Source organism: Alosa pseudoharengus, unplaced genomic scaffold (genome assembly GCF_046254945.1).
Source record: "Alosa pseudoharengus isolate Yale_2024_CS ecotype anadromous, Long Island Sound unplaced genomic scaffold, YU_APseudo_1.1 YU_APseudo_1.1_scf_1, whole genome shotgun sequence".
Taxonomy (NCBI): domain Eukaryota; kingdom Metazoa; phylum Chordata; class Actinopteri; order Clupeiformes; family Clupeidae; genus Alosa; species Alosa pseudoharengus.
The window spans coordinates 33,797,711-33,814,205 of record NW_027468564.1 but is presented as its reverse complement, the minus strand read 5'-3'; the positions used below and the strand labels follow the sequence as shown (position 1 = coordinate 33,814,205).

At 45.3% G+C, this 16,495-nt stretch overlaps 1 protein-coding gene across 1 annotated transcript in view; it reads left to right on the top strand.

Moving 5' to 3' along the window:
- The first annotated feature begins 574 nt into the window (after positions 1-574).
- gtf3c1 (general transcription factor IIIC subunit 1) overlaps positions 575-16,495 on the top strand; it is a 29,313-nt gene continuing 13,392 nt past the window's right edge. Inside the window, exons 1-22 of the mRNA XM_076279501.1 lie at positions 575-939; positions 1,121-1,333; positions 1,671-1,847; positions 2,370-2,513; positions 2,981-3,077; positions 3,707-3,830; positions 4,981-5,145; positions 5,630-5,745; positions 6,384-7,017; positions 8,537-8,745; positions 9,146-9,267; positions 9,429-9,582; positions 9,961-10,064; positions 10,236-10,357; positions 10,699-11,013; positions 12,870-13,015; positions 13,186-13,283; positions 13,849-13,945; positions 14,241-14,418; positions 14,511-14,604; positions 15,671-15,809; positions 16,251-16,335. Coding sequence (XP_076135616.1) covers positions 719-939; positions 1,121-1,333; positions 1,671-1,847; positions 2,370-2,513; positions 2,981-3,077; positions 3,707-3,830; positions 4,981-5,145; positions 5,630-5,745; positions 6,384-7,017; positions 8,537-8,745; positions 9,146-9,267; positions 9,429-9,582; positions 9,961-10,064; positions 10,236-10,357; positions 10,699-11,013; positions 12,870-13,015; positions 13,186-13,283; positions 13,849-13,945; positions 14,241-14,418; positions 14,511-14,604; positions 15,671-15,809; positions 16,251-16,335 — 3,754 coding nt within the window. The 5' untranslated portion in view covers positions 575-718. The remainder of the gene's footprint in view (positions 940-1,120; positions 1,334-1,670; positions 1,848-2,369; positions 2,514-2,980; positions 3,078-3,706; positions 3,831-4,980; positions 5,146-5,629; positions 5,746-6,383; positions 7,018-8,536; positions 8,746-9,145; positions 9,268-9,428; positions 9,583-9,960; positions 10,065-10,235; positions 10,358-10,698; positions 11,014-12,869; positions 13,016-13,185; positions 13,284-13,848; positions 13,946-14,240; positions 14,419-14,510; positions 14,605-15,670; positions 15,810-16,250; positions 16,336-16,495) is intronic.

The following is a 16,495-nucleotide window of genomic DNA, read 5'->3' as shown; positions in this document are numbered from 1 at the left end:
GGTTCTGGATTTCTGCAGTCCTGTGTGAGACGTCCGCCCCCTACTGGTAAAGCAAATGCAAAACAGGAACATCACGGTTTGGATGTTTTAGCATATACACTTAAGTGTAGTGGTAGTAGCGATTTTATACATTGACCTGCAAATACAATATGTACCACTGTAGATGAAGGGAGTGTTACTGACAGAGGACATGATCAGTTGATTGTGCAATGTGATATCCCTTGCACGCAAAAATAAAATGCTATTGCATAGGTGATTTGTAAATATCTTAATCTTAACATACTTAAATCGTGAATGAAAATGTGTCGAATATCAGTACTGATGGCATAGTGGGGGTATGCCTTAAGACTGGGAGGTAGAGAGTAGAGTCCTTTCTACATGCAGTTGTCAATAGTGAGTGTGTGGGAGTAAATCCCAGGAAACTTTGGGGCCCGTGCAGGGCCAGTGTAGACAGGAATTTGGGTTGATCAACAGTAGTACCATTCCTAAAGGGTAGGTGGCAGTGTCGCGTTTTAATTGGTGAAATCTCGGTGGTTTTTGAGCGTCAAGGCAGTCGTCAAGGGTCAAAGTTGAAGCTGCATGCCTAGATTAGTTAGCCAGCTGTAAGTGTCTGTAAAGTAATTTAATCGTAAATGGTTAAACGGTATCTCTTAAATCATAGCCACTATGAAAGTACTCTAATTTCAGGGCCCGCGGATGCTACGATAACCTAGAAAAAATGGACGCCTTGGAGTGTGTTGTTGATGAAGTTGCACTTGAGGGTTTGGATGGGATAAGTGTAAACGCACTATGGACGAGGCTGGAAAACAGAATCCCCCAATTTAGCCTCACCTTAGATCCACCCACCAAGGAATACCTGTGGAGGTGCCTGGTCTGCAACCCAGAGATCAGTTTCTATGAACTTCCTCAAGCCAGGAAACCGATCGTGTTGACGGACCGGTAAGGTTTCACTGACAGCTGGGTAGCTAACAAGAGAGAACGACTTGATGGCTCTTATTCTGTAATGTTAAATTAAATGTAACAGCTTAATGGCAAAACTCATTTTGCTATGTCGTAGTAAAACCATATGGATATATTTGTGAGTAGGTTGAAAAATTAATATATCAGTCTTTCTTTGTAGGTTCGCAGAGATTGATCCGGAGACTGGCATTCAAGAAATTCGGCGGCTTACTCTTGACGCAGATGACGCAGTCTATCCTGTTCATGTTATCCAAGACAACAAAGATGGAATTCAGGGCTCTTGCCTGTATTTCAAGGAGCGGAAAGACATCACAAGTAAAATACGGCAGGACAACTTCACCCCCATCCTCACGCTGGAGCAAATGGTTTCAAAGTAAGAGGCAGTGTCCTATTTAGCAGTTACTTTGTTAAGCATGAACTAAACAGTTGGACTAGAGCTCACTATAGCCGGACAGGTACACAGATTTTAGGATTAGGGTTCGACAGTGAAATACAGTTTATTTGAAATATATTTTTCTTTTCTGTATGTGAACTCTGAAGGTTAACTTTAAGTTAAGGTGATTGTTCCACAGACAGACTACATTAATATCAGAAAGATAACTCATTCATGCTTTCTTGAACATATCACCAGTAAACATCTCTAGAACCTCTTGCGTTCTCTCTTCTCTAGTTGGTTCTCCAGCAAACCTCTGTTACTGCCATGTTTTCAGGTGGGGCGAGAAGCTGGTTGCCGTGGCGTCACAGGCGGTCCGGTACCGTACTCTGATTGGTCCTGAGGGGGACCCCGAGCTGAAGCTCACGGACACGTCCTACTGCATCCTGGAGCGGCTTGGCAGAGCACGGTGGCAGGGGGAGCTGCAGAGAGACCTGCACTCCAACACATTCAAGTGAGCCGCTTCTTCTTCCTCATCATCATCTTCTTCTTCTTCTTCTTCTTCCTCATCATCATCTTCTTCTTCTTCTTCTTCTTCTTCTTCCTCATCATCTTCTTCTTCTTCTTCTTCTTCTTCTTCTTCTTCTTCTTCTTCTTCTTCCTCATCATCTACTTCTTTGTCATTTTCTTCCTCATCATCATCTTCCTCTATGTCTTCTCCATCTTCCTTATCTTCTTCTTCTTCGTCTTCTTCGTCATCTTCCTCCTCATCTACTTCTGCTTCTTCTTCCCTCTTCTTCAGTGTAAGGGATCGGTTTGGATTTGTTGTCCTATTCCCACATTACTGTTGAATATATGAGATGTATCTTTTGATGTGGAATATCCATGTAATGTTGTGTATGATGATGAGCTCTGTTTTGCATTCTTTCTCTCTCTCTCTCTCTCTCTCTCTCTCTCTCTCTCTCTCATTATCTCTCTCTTTGTTTTTTTCTCTATCTCTCTCTCTCTCTCTCTCTCGTTCTCTGTCTCTCCACAGGGTGGACGCGAGGAAGATGCACTACTTGCGTCGGTCCCTGGACAGGAACAAGATGATCACCATGCAGACGCACGTCATCCGTATGGCCAACGGGGGGCAGCAGTGCTCCATCCTGCTGCTGCTCAACCGTTTCCACGTGGACAGGTGAGCCAGGAGAGGGTTGGGGGGGGGGTCCACGTGGACACGTGGACATATATATATATATATATATATATAGAGAGAGAGAGAGAGAGAGAGAGAGAGAGAGAGAGAGAGAGAGAGAGAGAGAGAGAGAGAGAGAGAGAGAGAGAGAGAGAGAGAGAGAGTGAGTGTGAGAGAGAGAGAGAATGAAAGAGTGTGTGAGAGAGCAAGAGAGAGTGTGAGAGATAGAGAGCAAGACAGTGAATGTGTGTATACAGTATGTGAGAGAGAAGAGAGAGCAGTGGTTTAGAACAGTAGACAATTTTTTGTTCTACAGCAACTTCAGGGTTTAGGAGAATACTGCTGGCTCAATAAGTGGCTCATGCCTCAACCATAACCAGAGATGGTGCACGCAATGACCAGTACTGTGTGTCGGATACAACAGCCACCACAAGTCAGTGGTATGTGATCTTGTTGTTCGTTCGTCGTAGGAGGGGCAAGTATGACATCCTCATGGAGTGCACATCTAACATCCTCTCCTCCTCGCCCAACAATATTGGCATCATGCTCAAACTCCGACATCAACTGGTAAGAGTCCAGATGTTTTTTTACCGGCGTTTTCTTTCTGGGACTGAGCTGGGTGCGTGTTCTCTCAAGGGTGTGTGTGTAAGTGTGTGTGTTATATTCCTACTTCCTACTGGTGTGTTTTTTTTTTATTATCTGACTTCATTTATGTCTCTCTTGGTGAAAAACATATTAAAAAGGATATGGAAATATTTTGACCCCAACCTCCCCCCCCCTCCATGCTTCTATATTCTCTGACCTTTATTCTGTCTCTTTCTCATGAACTTTCTCTTTCTTTATCTTCGTCCATCTGTCCATCCACCCATCCATTCATCCATTCATCTATCCACCCATCCATCCACCTATCCATTCATCTATTCATCTATCCACCCATTCATCCATCCATCCATTCATCCATTCATCTATCCATCCATCCATTCATCCACCCATCCATCCACCTATCCATCCATCCATTCATCCATCCATCCATTCATCTATCCATCCACCCATTCATCCACCCATTCATCCACCCATCCATCCACCTATCCATCCATCCATCCATCCACCTATCCATCCACCTATCCATCCATCCATCCATTCATCCATCCATCCACCTCCCGATTCCCACCCTCCCCTACCCATCCCATGGGCAGCATGTGTCTGAGCGCACCTTTAAGCGTGTCTACCACTACATGGCGGCGGCCAAGCTGGTGGAAGTCATCAGTCTGCCTCTGCACCAGATCACCCCCGGCGCCGGGGCCATCAAGTCCAAGAAGGGTACGTGGAACTGCCCGCTGACCTATCACAACACGTTTACACTGCAGACAACGTTCATCAAGCTCCCTCTGCTGCTTATCCGATTTCGATCCGATCCGATCCGATCCGATCCGAGGAAAGCTCTATGTAACAACAAACAGACAAAAGGCTTTACAGAGGCAGCTGTGGCCTACTGGTTAGGGCTTCGGGCTTGAAACCGAAGGGATGCCGGTTCGATCCCCAACCAGTAGGAAAAATGTGGGCGGGGGAAGTGGTTGAGCACTGCTCTCCCATGCCCACATCCACAGCTGAAGTGTCCTTGAGCAAGGCACCTAACCCCTCACTGCTTCCCGAGCGCCGCTGTAGCAGGCAGCTCACTGCTTCGGGTTAGTGTGTGCTTCACCTCACTATGTGTTCACTGTGTGCTGTGTGTGTTTCACTAATTCACGGATTGGGATAAATGTAGAGACCAAATTTCCCTCACGGGATCAAAATAACTATCTATACTTATACTATATCAGTCGGCAAGTTAGCTCAGTCTCACAGGTCTAATGTATTGTCCACTGGGCATTATTGGGAAATAGGTCCCAGCAGGGCAAATACACACACACACACACACACACACACACACACACACACACACAGGAATCGGACATATCGGACCTCCGAACGCTGGAAAGGTCCATTTATGTCAATGGAACTCTGCAGCATTTTATTTTATTGTGTTTGTGGTAGACAATAGTGATTATATCTGTGAGAAATTATTACCGTATGTACAATTACTAGGTTTAAAAGTGTATGATGTTGGCCCCAGCTGTGGCGCATTTGGCTGGAGCACCTGCACCGTATGCCGGCGACCCGGGTTCGATTCCCGCCCCGTGGTCCTTTCCGGATCCCACCCCTGCTCTCTCTCCCATTCACTTCCTGTCACTCTCCACTGTCCGATCATTAAAGGCATAAAGCCCAAAAATATATACTTTAAAAGTGTATGATGTTGTATTATGTTTTTGGTTTATCACAAATGTGGGAGGAACATTTGCATTTCTGTGCTTGCCAGTGGTATTGACATTCCTTCTTGTGGGTCATTCTTCAGTTGACTATACTTTCATTAAGTATTTTTTTTTTCTCCATTCCTGCTGAACGTATGACATCTGATTGGTGGTTTTGACAGGAACTGACATAATGGTGCGTTGCCTCAAGCTCCTCAAGCCTTATGGGAAGAAGAAGGAGGACGACGATGATGAAGACAACGACGATGACGATAATGACGGACGGCATGTGATCGCTGAGGGCCGGGACGTGGAGAAGGATGTGGCCTCTTATGCTTACGAGATTGGTCTGTTTGCACACGTTGTCTTTTTTTAGCCATGTCTACATGTCAGCAGTATCTAATCTTGTACATTATATTGTTTATATCTGCTCTCATCTGGTTACATGTTTGCTAGACTCAGGGCCAACAAAAACAAAGAGACACATTAATGGTGAACAGGGTTTTGACATTTTCAAAAGGTGCCACAGATAGATAGACGTTTATGTTTGAGATCATGTATAGGTTATAGACCTTTACAAGTGACATGGCCTCAAAAGTCTTCAGAGCAGAATTCTGGTAACTTTGATTTATTTAAGGCCACACTCTTTGTTTTAATTAGTTAAAACTATACAAGTTATAATTTGTTTGGTTTGATCAATTATTAGCTATGGTTCCCAGCTGTTAGCTATCAAGTGCTAGAGGCCACTGCAACTGACACGTTCTTGACCAATCATGTTCTGTGGATGTTTTCTGATGTTGCTGTCCCCTGTGCTGTGATTGGCTGATACAGTGGTAAATGCCGGGACCAAAGGCATCTCTCAGAGTGAGCTCAGGAAGCGTCTGAACATCGGCAAGCTGGAGGGTCGCATGATCTGCAGACTGTTGGACAGGAACGACATGATCAAAGTAGGGGCGGAGTCCAGAGGGTCCGTTGGGACTCAGGGGTCTGGGAATGAGGGGACTAAGAGAACACATACAGACATGAAAATGATATGAAGGAAATGTATTTCAGCTAACTTTTACATACACACCCACACACGTTTAGACACACTCATACACACTCTGTCCCTACACACCTGAAGAGACATGCACACATAACACACACACACACACACACACACACACACACACACACACACACACACACACACACACACACATTTAGACACACCCATACACAGTCTGTCCCTACAGACCTGCAGACAAATGCACACATAACACACACACACACACGGTCAGGTACTCTAAACCTCTCTCACTGTCATGCACGCACACACACATGCACGCACACACACACACACACACACACACACACACACACACACACACACACACACACACACACACACACACACACACACACACACACACACACACACACACACACACACACACACACACACACACATAGGCACAACAAAAAAAACATGCACGCACAAACACACACACACCTAGGCACAAAAAGACCTTATCTTCCAAAATGAATCTCCTCCTCTTCCTCCTCCTCCTCTTCCTCCTCCTCCTCCTCCTCCTCCTCCACGCAGGGTTTCATGGAGGACGAGGGCCGCCAGCGCACCACCAAGTACATCAGCAAGCAGTTTGTGGAGCAGAGCGAGCTCAAGAAGCGGTACACCAAGGAGAAGGAGCGCAGCCTGCAGCTCTACGGCACCACCGCCACCACCGCCACCGCCGGGGAACACGCTCACACACCCGCCACGCCCACACAGGCCACGCCCACACCTGCCACGGCCACACTGGCCACACCCAAACCCCCCGCGGCCAAACGCAAGAAGGTGTCGCCGGCGGCAGCGTCGACGTCGCGACCGAATGAGGAGGCGGAGGCGACGCAGGAGGAGGAGGATGTGGGCTCGGGGCAAAGGGGAAAGGAGCTCGCACCAGACGCAGAGCAGGAACGAGAACCGCATGGGGTTCCAGAACCAGAACCGGAGCCTCAGGAGGAGGAGATGGGGGCGGTGAAGGATGTGGAGCCGGCGGGCAGGAAGAAGGGGCAAAAGACAGCGAAGGGGTCAGTGAAGGGGAAGGGGAAGGGGAAGGGGAAGGGCAAGAAGGCGGCACTGGACCAGACTGTGGACACAGAGGGTACTGAGGGGACTCCAGGCCACCTGAAACAGACCAAACTCAGCTTCGCTCATGCCAGGCCCTCTACCCCACAGAGGGGTGAGTAGATTACATTGCTTTCTTTCTTTCTCTCTCTCACTCTCTTTCTTTCTCTCTTACTCCCTCTCTCTCTTTCCCTCTCTCTCCATCTCTCTTTCTCTCTCTCTGTCTCACTTTCATTCCCTCTCTCTCTTTCCCTCTCTCTTCATCTCTCTTTCTCTCTGTCTCACTCTCATACCCTCTCCCTCTCTCTTTCTTTCTCTCTTACTCCCTCTCTTTCTCTTTATTTGTCTCCCTCTTTCTCTTTCTTTCTCTTTCTCTCTCTCTCTCCCTCTTTCTCTCTCTCTGTCTCACTTTCATTCCCTCTCTCTTTCCCTCTCTCCATCTCTCTTTCTCCCCTCTGTCTTTCTCTCTCTCTCTCCCTTTCTCTTTCTTTCTCTCCCTCTTTCTCTGTCTCACTCTCACTCCAACTCCAGTGTTTTCCGTACATTCAGGACCGCTGCTAGAATTTGAGCGCCGCCGCAAAAATGCATGTGAATCGTAGCCTAATAATAACAATAAAAAAAAACACACAAGTGAACTACGGGAACAGCCGACGTTCGTTCCTCTCCAGGTTTGATGTCAAGAAATAATACCGTGAAAATAATAACGTGAAAGACGCAGTCAGGGATTTCACAGGAAATCACATTTGTTTATGTTTATATGTATTAGCAGACGCAATTTTGTGCAAAAAGCGTAACCAACCTAGCTTACAGTATATATTAACCAGTGTTTCCCCTACATTGTATTCATCAGCGGCACAGCGCCGCTCCTGGAATTCAAGCGCCACTGCAAAAAAAGTTGCCTAATTAAAAAAAAAAAACAGACGCAAGTGAACTTCAGGAACAGCTGCCGTTCGTTCAGGTTTCATATCAACAAATAATAGTAGGCTAACGTTGAAGGCGCAGTCAGGGATTCCACAGGAGATCACGCTTGTTTGTGTTTATGTTTAAGTTTATTAGCAGACGCAATTTTGTGCAAAAACAACGTAGCCTACATTATGTTAACCAAGGAACCAAATTAAACACGCCAGCGAGATAGCTCGCCCCTACCTTCAGTAGCCTATTCCCAGATAAATTCCACGCATTGTTTCGTTTTTGTTTGTTATACAGGCAATGCTTTAAAGCCCTGTGTTGCTAACATACCTAGGCTTCCTACGATCAACAGCACCGCTGCTGGAAACATTTCTAGGGGAAACACTGCACTCTCTCTCTTTCACTCTTTCTTTCTCTCTCTCTCGTTCTCTCTCTCATGTTGTTATTCTCTTTCTCTCTGTCTCTCTGTTTCTCTCTGTTTCTCTCGGTCTCTCTGTCACACGCACAGACACAAGCTTGCACATACTATCTCTTTCCCTTCCGTGCACACACTCATTTTCACTCTCTCATACACACAAATACACACTCAGACAATCTATCAAACTTTCACTCGCTCTCTCTCTCTCACACACACACACACACACACACACACACACACACACACGCGCACACAGACATAAACGCAAATATTATATAATCCAGTTTGGACTTTTTGTTTCCTCCAGATAAGACTCCGCCCCCCTCTATCAATCTGGTTGGTGACGAAACCCTGGCGTATTTGGAGCAAGAGGTAGCGGCTGAGGAGTTTGACCAATCAGACCTCATTATGGACACTTCTGCTGCCACTGTTCCCACCCCCGTTCACAGCTTCAGCCAATTACCATCTCCTGGCGAGAGCATCACACTTGTGGAGGAGGTGCTTGAGCCTAAAATGGTTGGTGTCACATTGTCAGTTATTGCATGTCAAAGTAATGGTTCACACTAGGAAACACATTATCTGTGGCCTTTAAACGTACGTCATGCAATCTATGTGCAGAATGTAAAAACGTTTTATTATTTCAACGTTTTATTATTTCAACGTTTTATTATTTCAACGTTTTATTTATGTTTATGGTTATACTTGCTTGGCACACCCTTTTTATCCTGAGCAATGTGAAGCACAGAATAACAATATACAGTATTATATTATCAGAATTTTTAAAGATAAACAGCATTTTGTATTTAAACATTCCTATATAATAACACATTACTAATTAATATAAATTAATGAATTATTATAAAAATTATTAATAGTTAAATAATTATGAATATGTTTTATATTGTGTTGGGAACAGAAACTGCCTGACAAGGGCAGTCGTCGAATACAGAATAAGAAAGTGACCTACCGGCTCCTCAAACGCAAGAACATCATCATCGAGACAGTCCGCAACCTCAAGATCATCGAGAATATCTTCACGTGAGAATCACACACACACACACACACACACACACACTGTGTGTACCTTCAAGATCAATTTAATACCTTAATACCTGACTCTGGGGTTTCTGTGTATGTGCCTATTGAAGAGCTGTTTGCAACTGTTTGTTGATTATGTTGTTTGTGTGTGTGTGTGTTAGCCTGCAGAAAATGCTAATTGAATCAGAGAGGGCGGACGGCGTGAGCACCAGGGTGTGTAAGAAGAGCATCGTGAGGCTCGTCAGGAGTCTGTCTCGCGAGGGGCAGCTCCGCCTCTACAGGACCACCATTATACAGGACGGCATCAGCAAACGGGTACACGCACACACAAACATACGCATGCACACATGCACACACACGCACGCACGCACACACACACACACACACACACAAACACACACAAACACAAAACACGCACGCACGCACCACACACACTACATAGACAAACACGCACACACACTACACAGACACACTCACTATGTAGAAACACACACACACACACACACAGTCACACATACACTACGTAGAAACACCGTGTCCACGAGCTCACCTTTTCTCCCCGTCATTAGGTTTTCTTTCTCTCTTTCTCCTGTTGTGCTTCTTTCATTTCATTCGTTCTTGTTCTCCTCTTTGCCTCCCATCACCCTCTCTCTCTCCCTCTCTCTCTCTTTTCTCTCTCCCTCTCTCTCTCAGGTGGAGTTTGTGGTCCATCCCTCCATCACCCCTGATGACCCGCTGATCAAGAGTGCTATAGAACAGGTCCGCTTCCGCATCTCTGGGTCCTACTCCTCCCTCAGGTGAGACACACACACACACACACACACACACACACACACACACACAAGACTAGTTTCCCATCAATAGCAAAAACAAGTGTCACAGTGCTCCTGTGCGCAGTGTTGCCTGAAGGTTCATTCCCCCCTCCCCCTCCTCCTCCTCCTCCTCCTCCTCCTCCTGCTGTGTTCCAGGCTGCGGACCCACGACGAGAAGAAGCAGGAGAAGAAGGAACCGACCAAGCCGCCGCCAAAACCCCACAAGCTGGACCAGAAGATGGGCATCATGCCCCTCACCGACTTCCGGCCCGCCGTAGGTCAGACAGCTGAACCACTGCTCTACTCCTCTCTCTCATCTTTTTTTCTTTTTTTTTCTTTCGTTAAGAAATTACCTTTTTACCGTTTTTACTGTTATCAGTTTTACCGTTGGCAGTGTGGACGGCTTTTTACAAGCATACTACTACATACATACTCATTGACTCCACTTGTTCATGTCATTATCGTTATCTGTGATATGGATGCTGTTGTTTAGTTACAGTAAGTGTAGCTATACTTAAAAGGATACGTTTCAACCATTTTAACGATATTGTTACAGTTATTGTATAGAAGCATATAACTACATACTCCTTGACTCCTCGTGTATTTGTTTCTGTCCTAGTCCCTGGCTATGGTCGAGCTCTTGGCTTCCAGCCCAAGATGCCACGCTTGAGGATGGTCCACACCTTCATCTGGTACGTGGTGTACGGACACCCGCTCAGCCCGTTCCGCAGTCCCGAGGCCAACGCGTCTGACCAGGAAGTGAATAAAAATGCACAGGAAGTGATGGCTGGAACATCAGGGCTGGGACCGGAAGTGGAGGTGAACGCACAGAAAACGGATATGGGCACCCAGGAAGCTGCGCCGTCGAGCACGCTTTTGCAGGAACAGGATGCGACATCAGGTGAACAGGAAGCAGCAAGTGAGCACATGCGTGGTAAGTGGCAAAGCTAGCCCTTACTAGAGATTGTCTAATAAGGAGAGAATGTTCACTCTTGGGAAACTTACGGTTTCTGAACTGGTTGCAGTTTATTCAGAATGAATTGAGGTCTATGGAGCTGTACCCCTCAAAATCCACCCCTCAAAATCCACTTCTCAAAATCCACTTCTCGGAATATAATTTTTTGTCTAGAAATTTGAATGTTGCATTCGAAAGGGTGGGCAAAGATGCACACTGCTCACTTATTTGTTCTAAAAAGCCTTTCAAACGTCATTCATAAGCAGAATTCTACTGTGTTATGGCCAACTTGTAAGAAATTGAAAGGACATAAGTACTCGTTTATTCAATTTTCAGCCTATAATCCATGTTGAACTTGCAAAAGCTACAATCAAATCTGAGATTTCTCAATGACAATCAGGTGAAAGAGACAAATTTAGCCGTCTAGCTCCATAGACCCCATTGTTTTTGCACTGGCTCATGATCGCCCTTAGCGGAACTGCAACAGATTGCAGGTAATAAGAAGTGAACCGGCTCTCCATAAACAGCCTCTGCCCTTACAGAAATGCTTTGGGGGAAAGGTCAAGTTACTTCAGTATGTAAGGGATAATGTGTGGAACACTGGTCGTTATCGGGAAAATACGGTAAGTCCCGACAGGGCGAACCGGACTCCTCCGACGTGCCAGCGGAGAGGTCTTGCCATTCCAGTTCCCTTAACCCATTTACTCCTGAAATGCCTGCTAAAAACGCCTATAGAATCCTATGGCATTCTAGACTAAATAACCTTATTTCCTGAGAGTTTTCTGAAAAAATACTAAGAATTGTCAACGTCTACCAAAACCTTACTATCTAAGCCTCTGCACATCTAGAAACATGGAATAAAAAGCATGCTGCGCTACGCAGCAACCAGTGGGAGAGTCAATGTTGCTCTATGCAGCAACAGGAGGGAGATAGAATGTTGCGTCGTGCAGCATCCAGCACGAATGGGTTAAGAGACATATTTTACTGATAATGACCGGCGTTTCATACATTATCCCGCTTATTATATGGCTACTTGCCAAAATGAAAAAAAAAAGCTCCACATGATATCTCTACATTTATTTGTTATTGTTTTGTCGTGGCTTTTGCTGAGAAACAAATAGTTCGCAACCCACGCTGAACTTGAATCAACCATTCTTTAGAACACAGCTGATCTACCGTCTACTTTCACTTTTGAATGAAGTTCCATTGCAAGAAGTGACGGGACACGGGACTACTTGCGGAGTGATATGAAAGATGTAAATCAGAAGCATGAAATTTGTTGCTATTGAACGTGGTAATTATATGTTTCAGAGGTTATTACATGAATTCATTTTGCAATAGAACGTTGGGAAATCACATTCCAGTCAATGGAGCGCTCTACTAGCAGTGTGAAGAGCAGTATAATAACTTATTATAATATTTAAGTACACTCTCAAAATTAATGGGTTAAAAACAACAACTAGCGTTGTTTTTAACAACGCTAGTTGTTGTTTTTTTTCACTCTTACTCAACAACTAGCGTTGTTTTTAACACATCTTTGTGTCAACACAGTTTGTGTTGTTTCCTTTTTTTATTTGTTACACAATAAGTATTGAAAATAACACAACTTACGTTGAAAACAACACAACTTGCGTTGCTTTTTAACACATCTCTGTATCCAGATAGGGACAACACATTCGTTTTAAGAGTGTATGCTTTTGCTTTCACTGTAAGTGAAAAATATAACACCCCCCTCTCTCTGTCTCTCTCCCCCTCTTCCTTTCCCTCTATCTTTCTTTCCCTCCCTCCTTCCCTCCCTCCCTCTCTCTTTTTCTCTCCCTCTCCTTCTCCCCCAGTCTATGTCGATGAGATCAACTGGAAGCGCTACGTGCCTCCTCTCCCAGTGCATAAGGAGTTTGGGCCTGGATGGGCCCTGACCAGTGACATCCTCATCAGCCTACCGCTCTCCCTTCTCATCCAGATCATCCACATCAGCTACAAGGTATGCACACGCGCACACACACACACACACACACACACACACACACACACAAACATATCACACATATGATACAGTACTAGCCTTCACACATATTGTCTTTATCAGTATGTCTTTGTGGACTGTCTTTGTGTACTCATAGTATTCGATGACTCTGTCTGATTGTGCTGCAGGTTGACGGTCTGGAGGAGTATGTGAACGACCCGGTGAAGAAGCACTACCTGGTCAGATTCCTGCCCTCGGCCATGAAGAGACAGCTGCTCTTCAAACGGTACTCACTTTACATGTGTTAATTTGGCACTTTGACACTTTTATCCAAAGTCTCAGCAGTAACATACTCCATTATGATTAAAACTTACATATCTTAATTATATCACAAGGGCCATTGTCTCAGGAGCCCCCTAAGGTTAAATGCCTTGATTATGGGCACAATGGTGGAAGCCGGAAAACCCAACCCACAACTTTTCCGGCTACTGCATGCTAACCCAGCTGCTTAGCCAATACGCTACCACCACCCCCACTCACTCTCCCTCCTCAAGGATTGTGCATCTTCTCTCCAATAATTCATCCCCACATGCAAGTGACTTGAGTCTGAGCTTAAAGTGCCTTTGGATTAATAAAGCATCGGCCTGCTTGTGTGGCTCTTGCCCTGTCTGTTATCGGGCTGCACCATTTGAAATCGAAATTTCTCGACCTATACCGATGTTCGAAATAACAATTTGGCCGATATATACCATACCGTTCTATAATTGCCAGTTGTATGTAACTGAGGTCATTCTTGGTGCGGTACATGTATAATAAATGAGTGTTCTGTGTTTTGTCCTTTTTGTCTACAGGAAGTATGTGTTCAGCTTCTACGAGAGTTTAGATCGGCTCTGCAGCATGGGCCTGATGCAGTTCGGCCCCATGGAGAAGTTTCAGGAGAAAGATCAGGTGCTGCTGCGAAGTGTTTTAAACTTTAAGTTGTAATTACTGACCCCAAGTCAGTCATAAGTCAATGCACCAGCTTTGTTTTTAGACTGTGTTTTTTATTCTGCAAGTCCAATGTATGTTACATATTTTGCCATTTTAATCACTTTGGAAATATATTTATTGAAACTAGGACAAAGAAAGAAAATGTAGACCTTGAGATATATTGCCACTGTTTTTGAAACAAAATATGTACAGCTATATATATTTCTGCAAGTTGCCTTACTTGTTGTTGTTCTTGTTGTTGTTGTTGTTTCAGATGTTTGTGTACATGAAACGTTACGCCACCATCACCGACACCACCACGTGCGAGCCCCACTATAACCTGGCTAAGAGTCCTCGGCCCTTCGAGCGTCGCCGCTACCACTTCCTCGCCGCGCAGGACGTGGACAGCTACTGGTTCGACCTGCTGTGCGTGTGCCTCAACACACCACTAGGTAACAACCACCACCACCCCGTGCAGTGTTTAAAAATATTTTTTTTGTAAGTTCTAGTTTCCTTACGCTTACACTTACTTCTCTTCCTTTAGGTCTGATTCGTCTCCACGCTACGGAGGGAGAGAACGCAGTGGAGAGAGAGAAGCCAGACCCGCACAAATACCCACGGATTCGCCACACACTTCCGTTAGTACACACACACACACACACACACACTTCCGTTAGTGTACACACACACACACTTCCGTTAGCACACACACACACTTCCGTTAGTACACACACACACACTTCCGTTAGTGTACACACACACACACTTCCGTTAGTGTACACACACACACACTTCCGTTAGTACACACACACACACACTTCCGTTAGTACACACACACACACACTTCCGTTAGTACACACACACTTCCGTTAGTACACACACACACACTTCCGTTAGTACACACACACACACACACACTTCCGTTAGTGCACACACACACACACATACACACACTTCCGTTAGTACACACACACACACACACCTCCGTTAGTGCACACACACACACACACACTTCCGTTAGTACACACACACACACACTTCCGTTAGTACACACACACACACACTTCCGTTAGTACACACACACACACACTTCCGTTAGTGTACACACACATACACTTCCGTTAGTACACACACACACACTTCCATTAGTACACACACACACACACACACACACACTTCCGTTAGTACACACACACACACACACACACACACACACACACACACACTTCCGTTAGTACACACACACACACACACACACACTTCCGTTAGTACACACACACACACACACACACACTTCCGTTAGTACACACACACACACACACTTCCGTTAGTACACACACACACACACACACACACACACACTTCCGTTAGTACACACACACACACTTCCGTTAGTACACACACACACACTTCCGTTAGTACACACACACACACTTCCGTTAGTACACACACACATACACTTCGGTTAGTACACACACACACACACACACTTCCGTTAGTGTACACACACACACACACACTTCCGTTAGTACACACACACACACACACACTTCCGTTAGTACACACACACACACACACACTTCCGTTAGTACACACACACACACACACACACTCAATCAATCATGTATGACAATTTTGTTGGTATCTTTGTTCGCTATGTGTGATTTTATTTCTTTTTATATTGGTGCACTTGTTTCACTACAGTCGGAGCCGTCACGTCGTAGACGATGGCGTTACCCCTGGTGACGGTCTCGGGGCGGGTGGTCTGGACTCTGAGTTTTACGCCCACTTGAAGAGGAACTGGATCTGGAACTGTCATCTGATCGACAAGACCGCAAAGGATGTGAGTCCACACACACACACACATACACACACATACACACACACACACACACACACACACACACACACACATACACACACACACACACACACACACACACACACATATATATATTGCACACACACACACAGACACACATACACACATCGGCTCGAAAAGACGGGAAAGGATCTGAGTCTAGAACAAACTGTGACCAAACACATACCGTACACACTCGCCCATACATCAGTCATGGTAGTTAAGAGGTAAGACATTCCTTTCTTAATCCAGAGATTGAGGGTTCAAATCTTCTTAAAGGGTTCAAGCAGAGTATTAAAAAATTTTAAATACGCAACAAGGATCCAAATGTTTCTTTCTGCTTGGACCCCGTTATCACTGCTCGTGGTATTAATTTTTGTGTTCATTGTTAATTATTCCCCTGTTTGGTGTTTTGTTTTCCAGACTCCAATTACCCTTCAAACCAGCCCCAGTGTGAGGTTACGCAACCTTCTGAACAAACACCTGCTCTCCAAGAATGTCATTGCAGGTGTGTGTGTGTGTGCATGTGCGTGTGGTTGGGCGTAAGTGCGCTATGCATATATGTGTTTGCGTGAGCGTATGTATGGCTGTGTGTGTGTGTGTCTGTGTGTGTGTGTGTCTGTGTGTGTGTGTGTGTGTCTGTGTGTGTGTGTGTGTGTGTGTGTGTG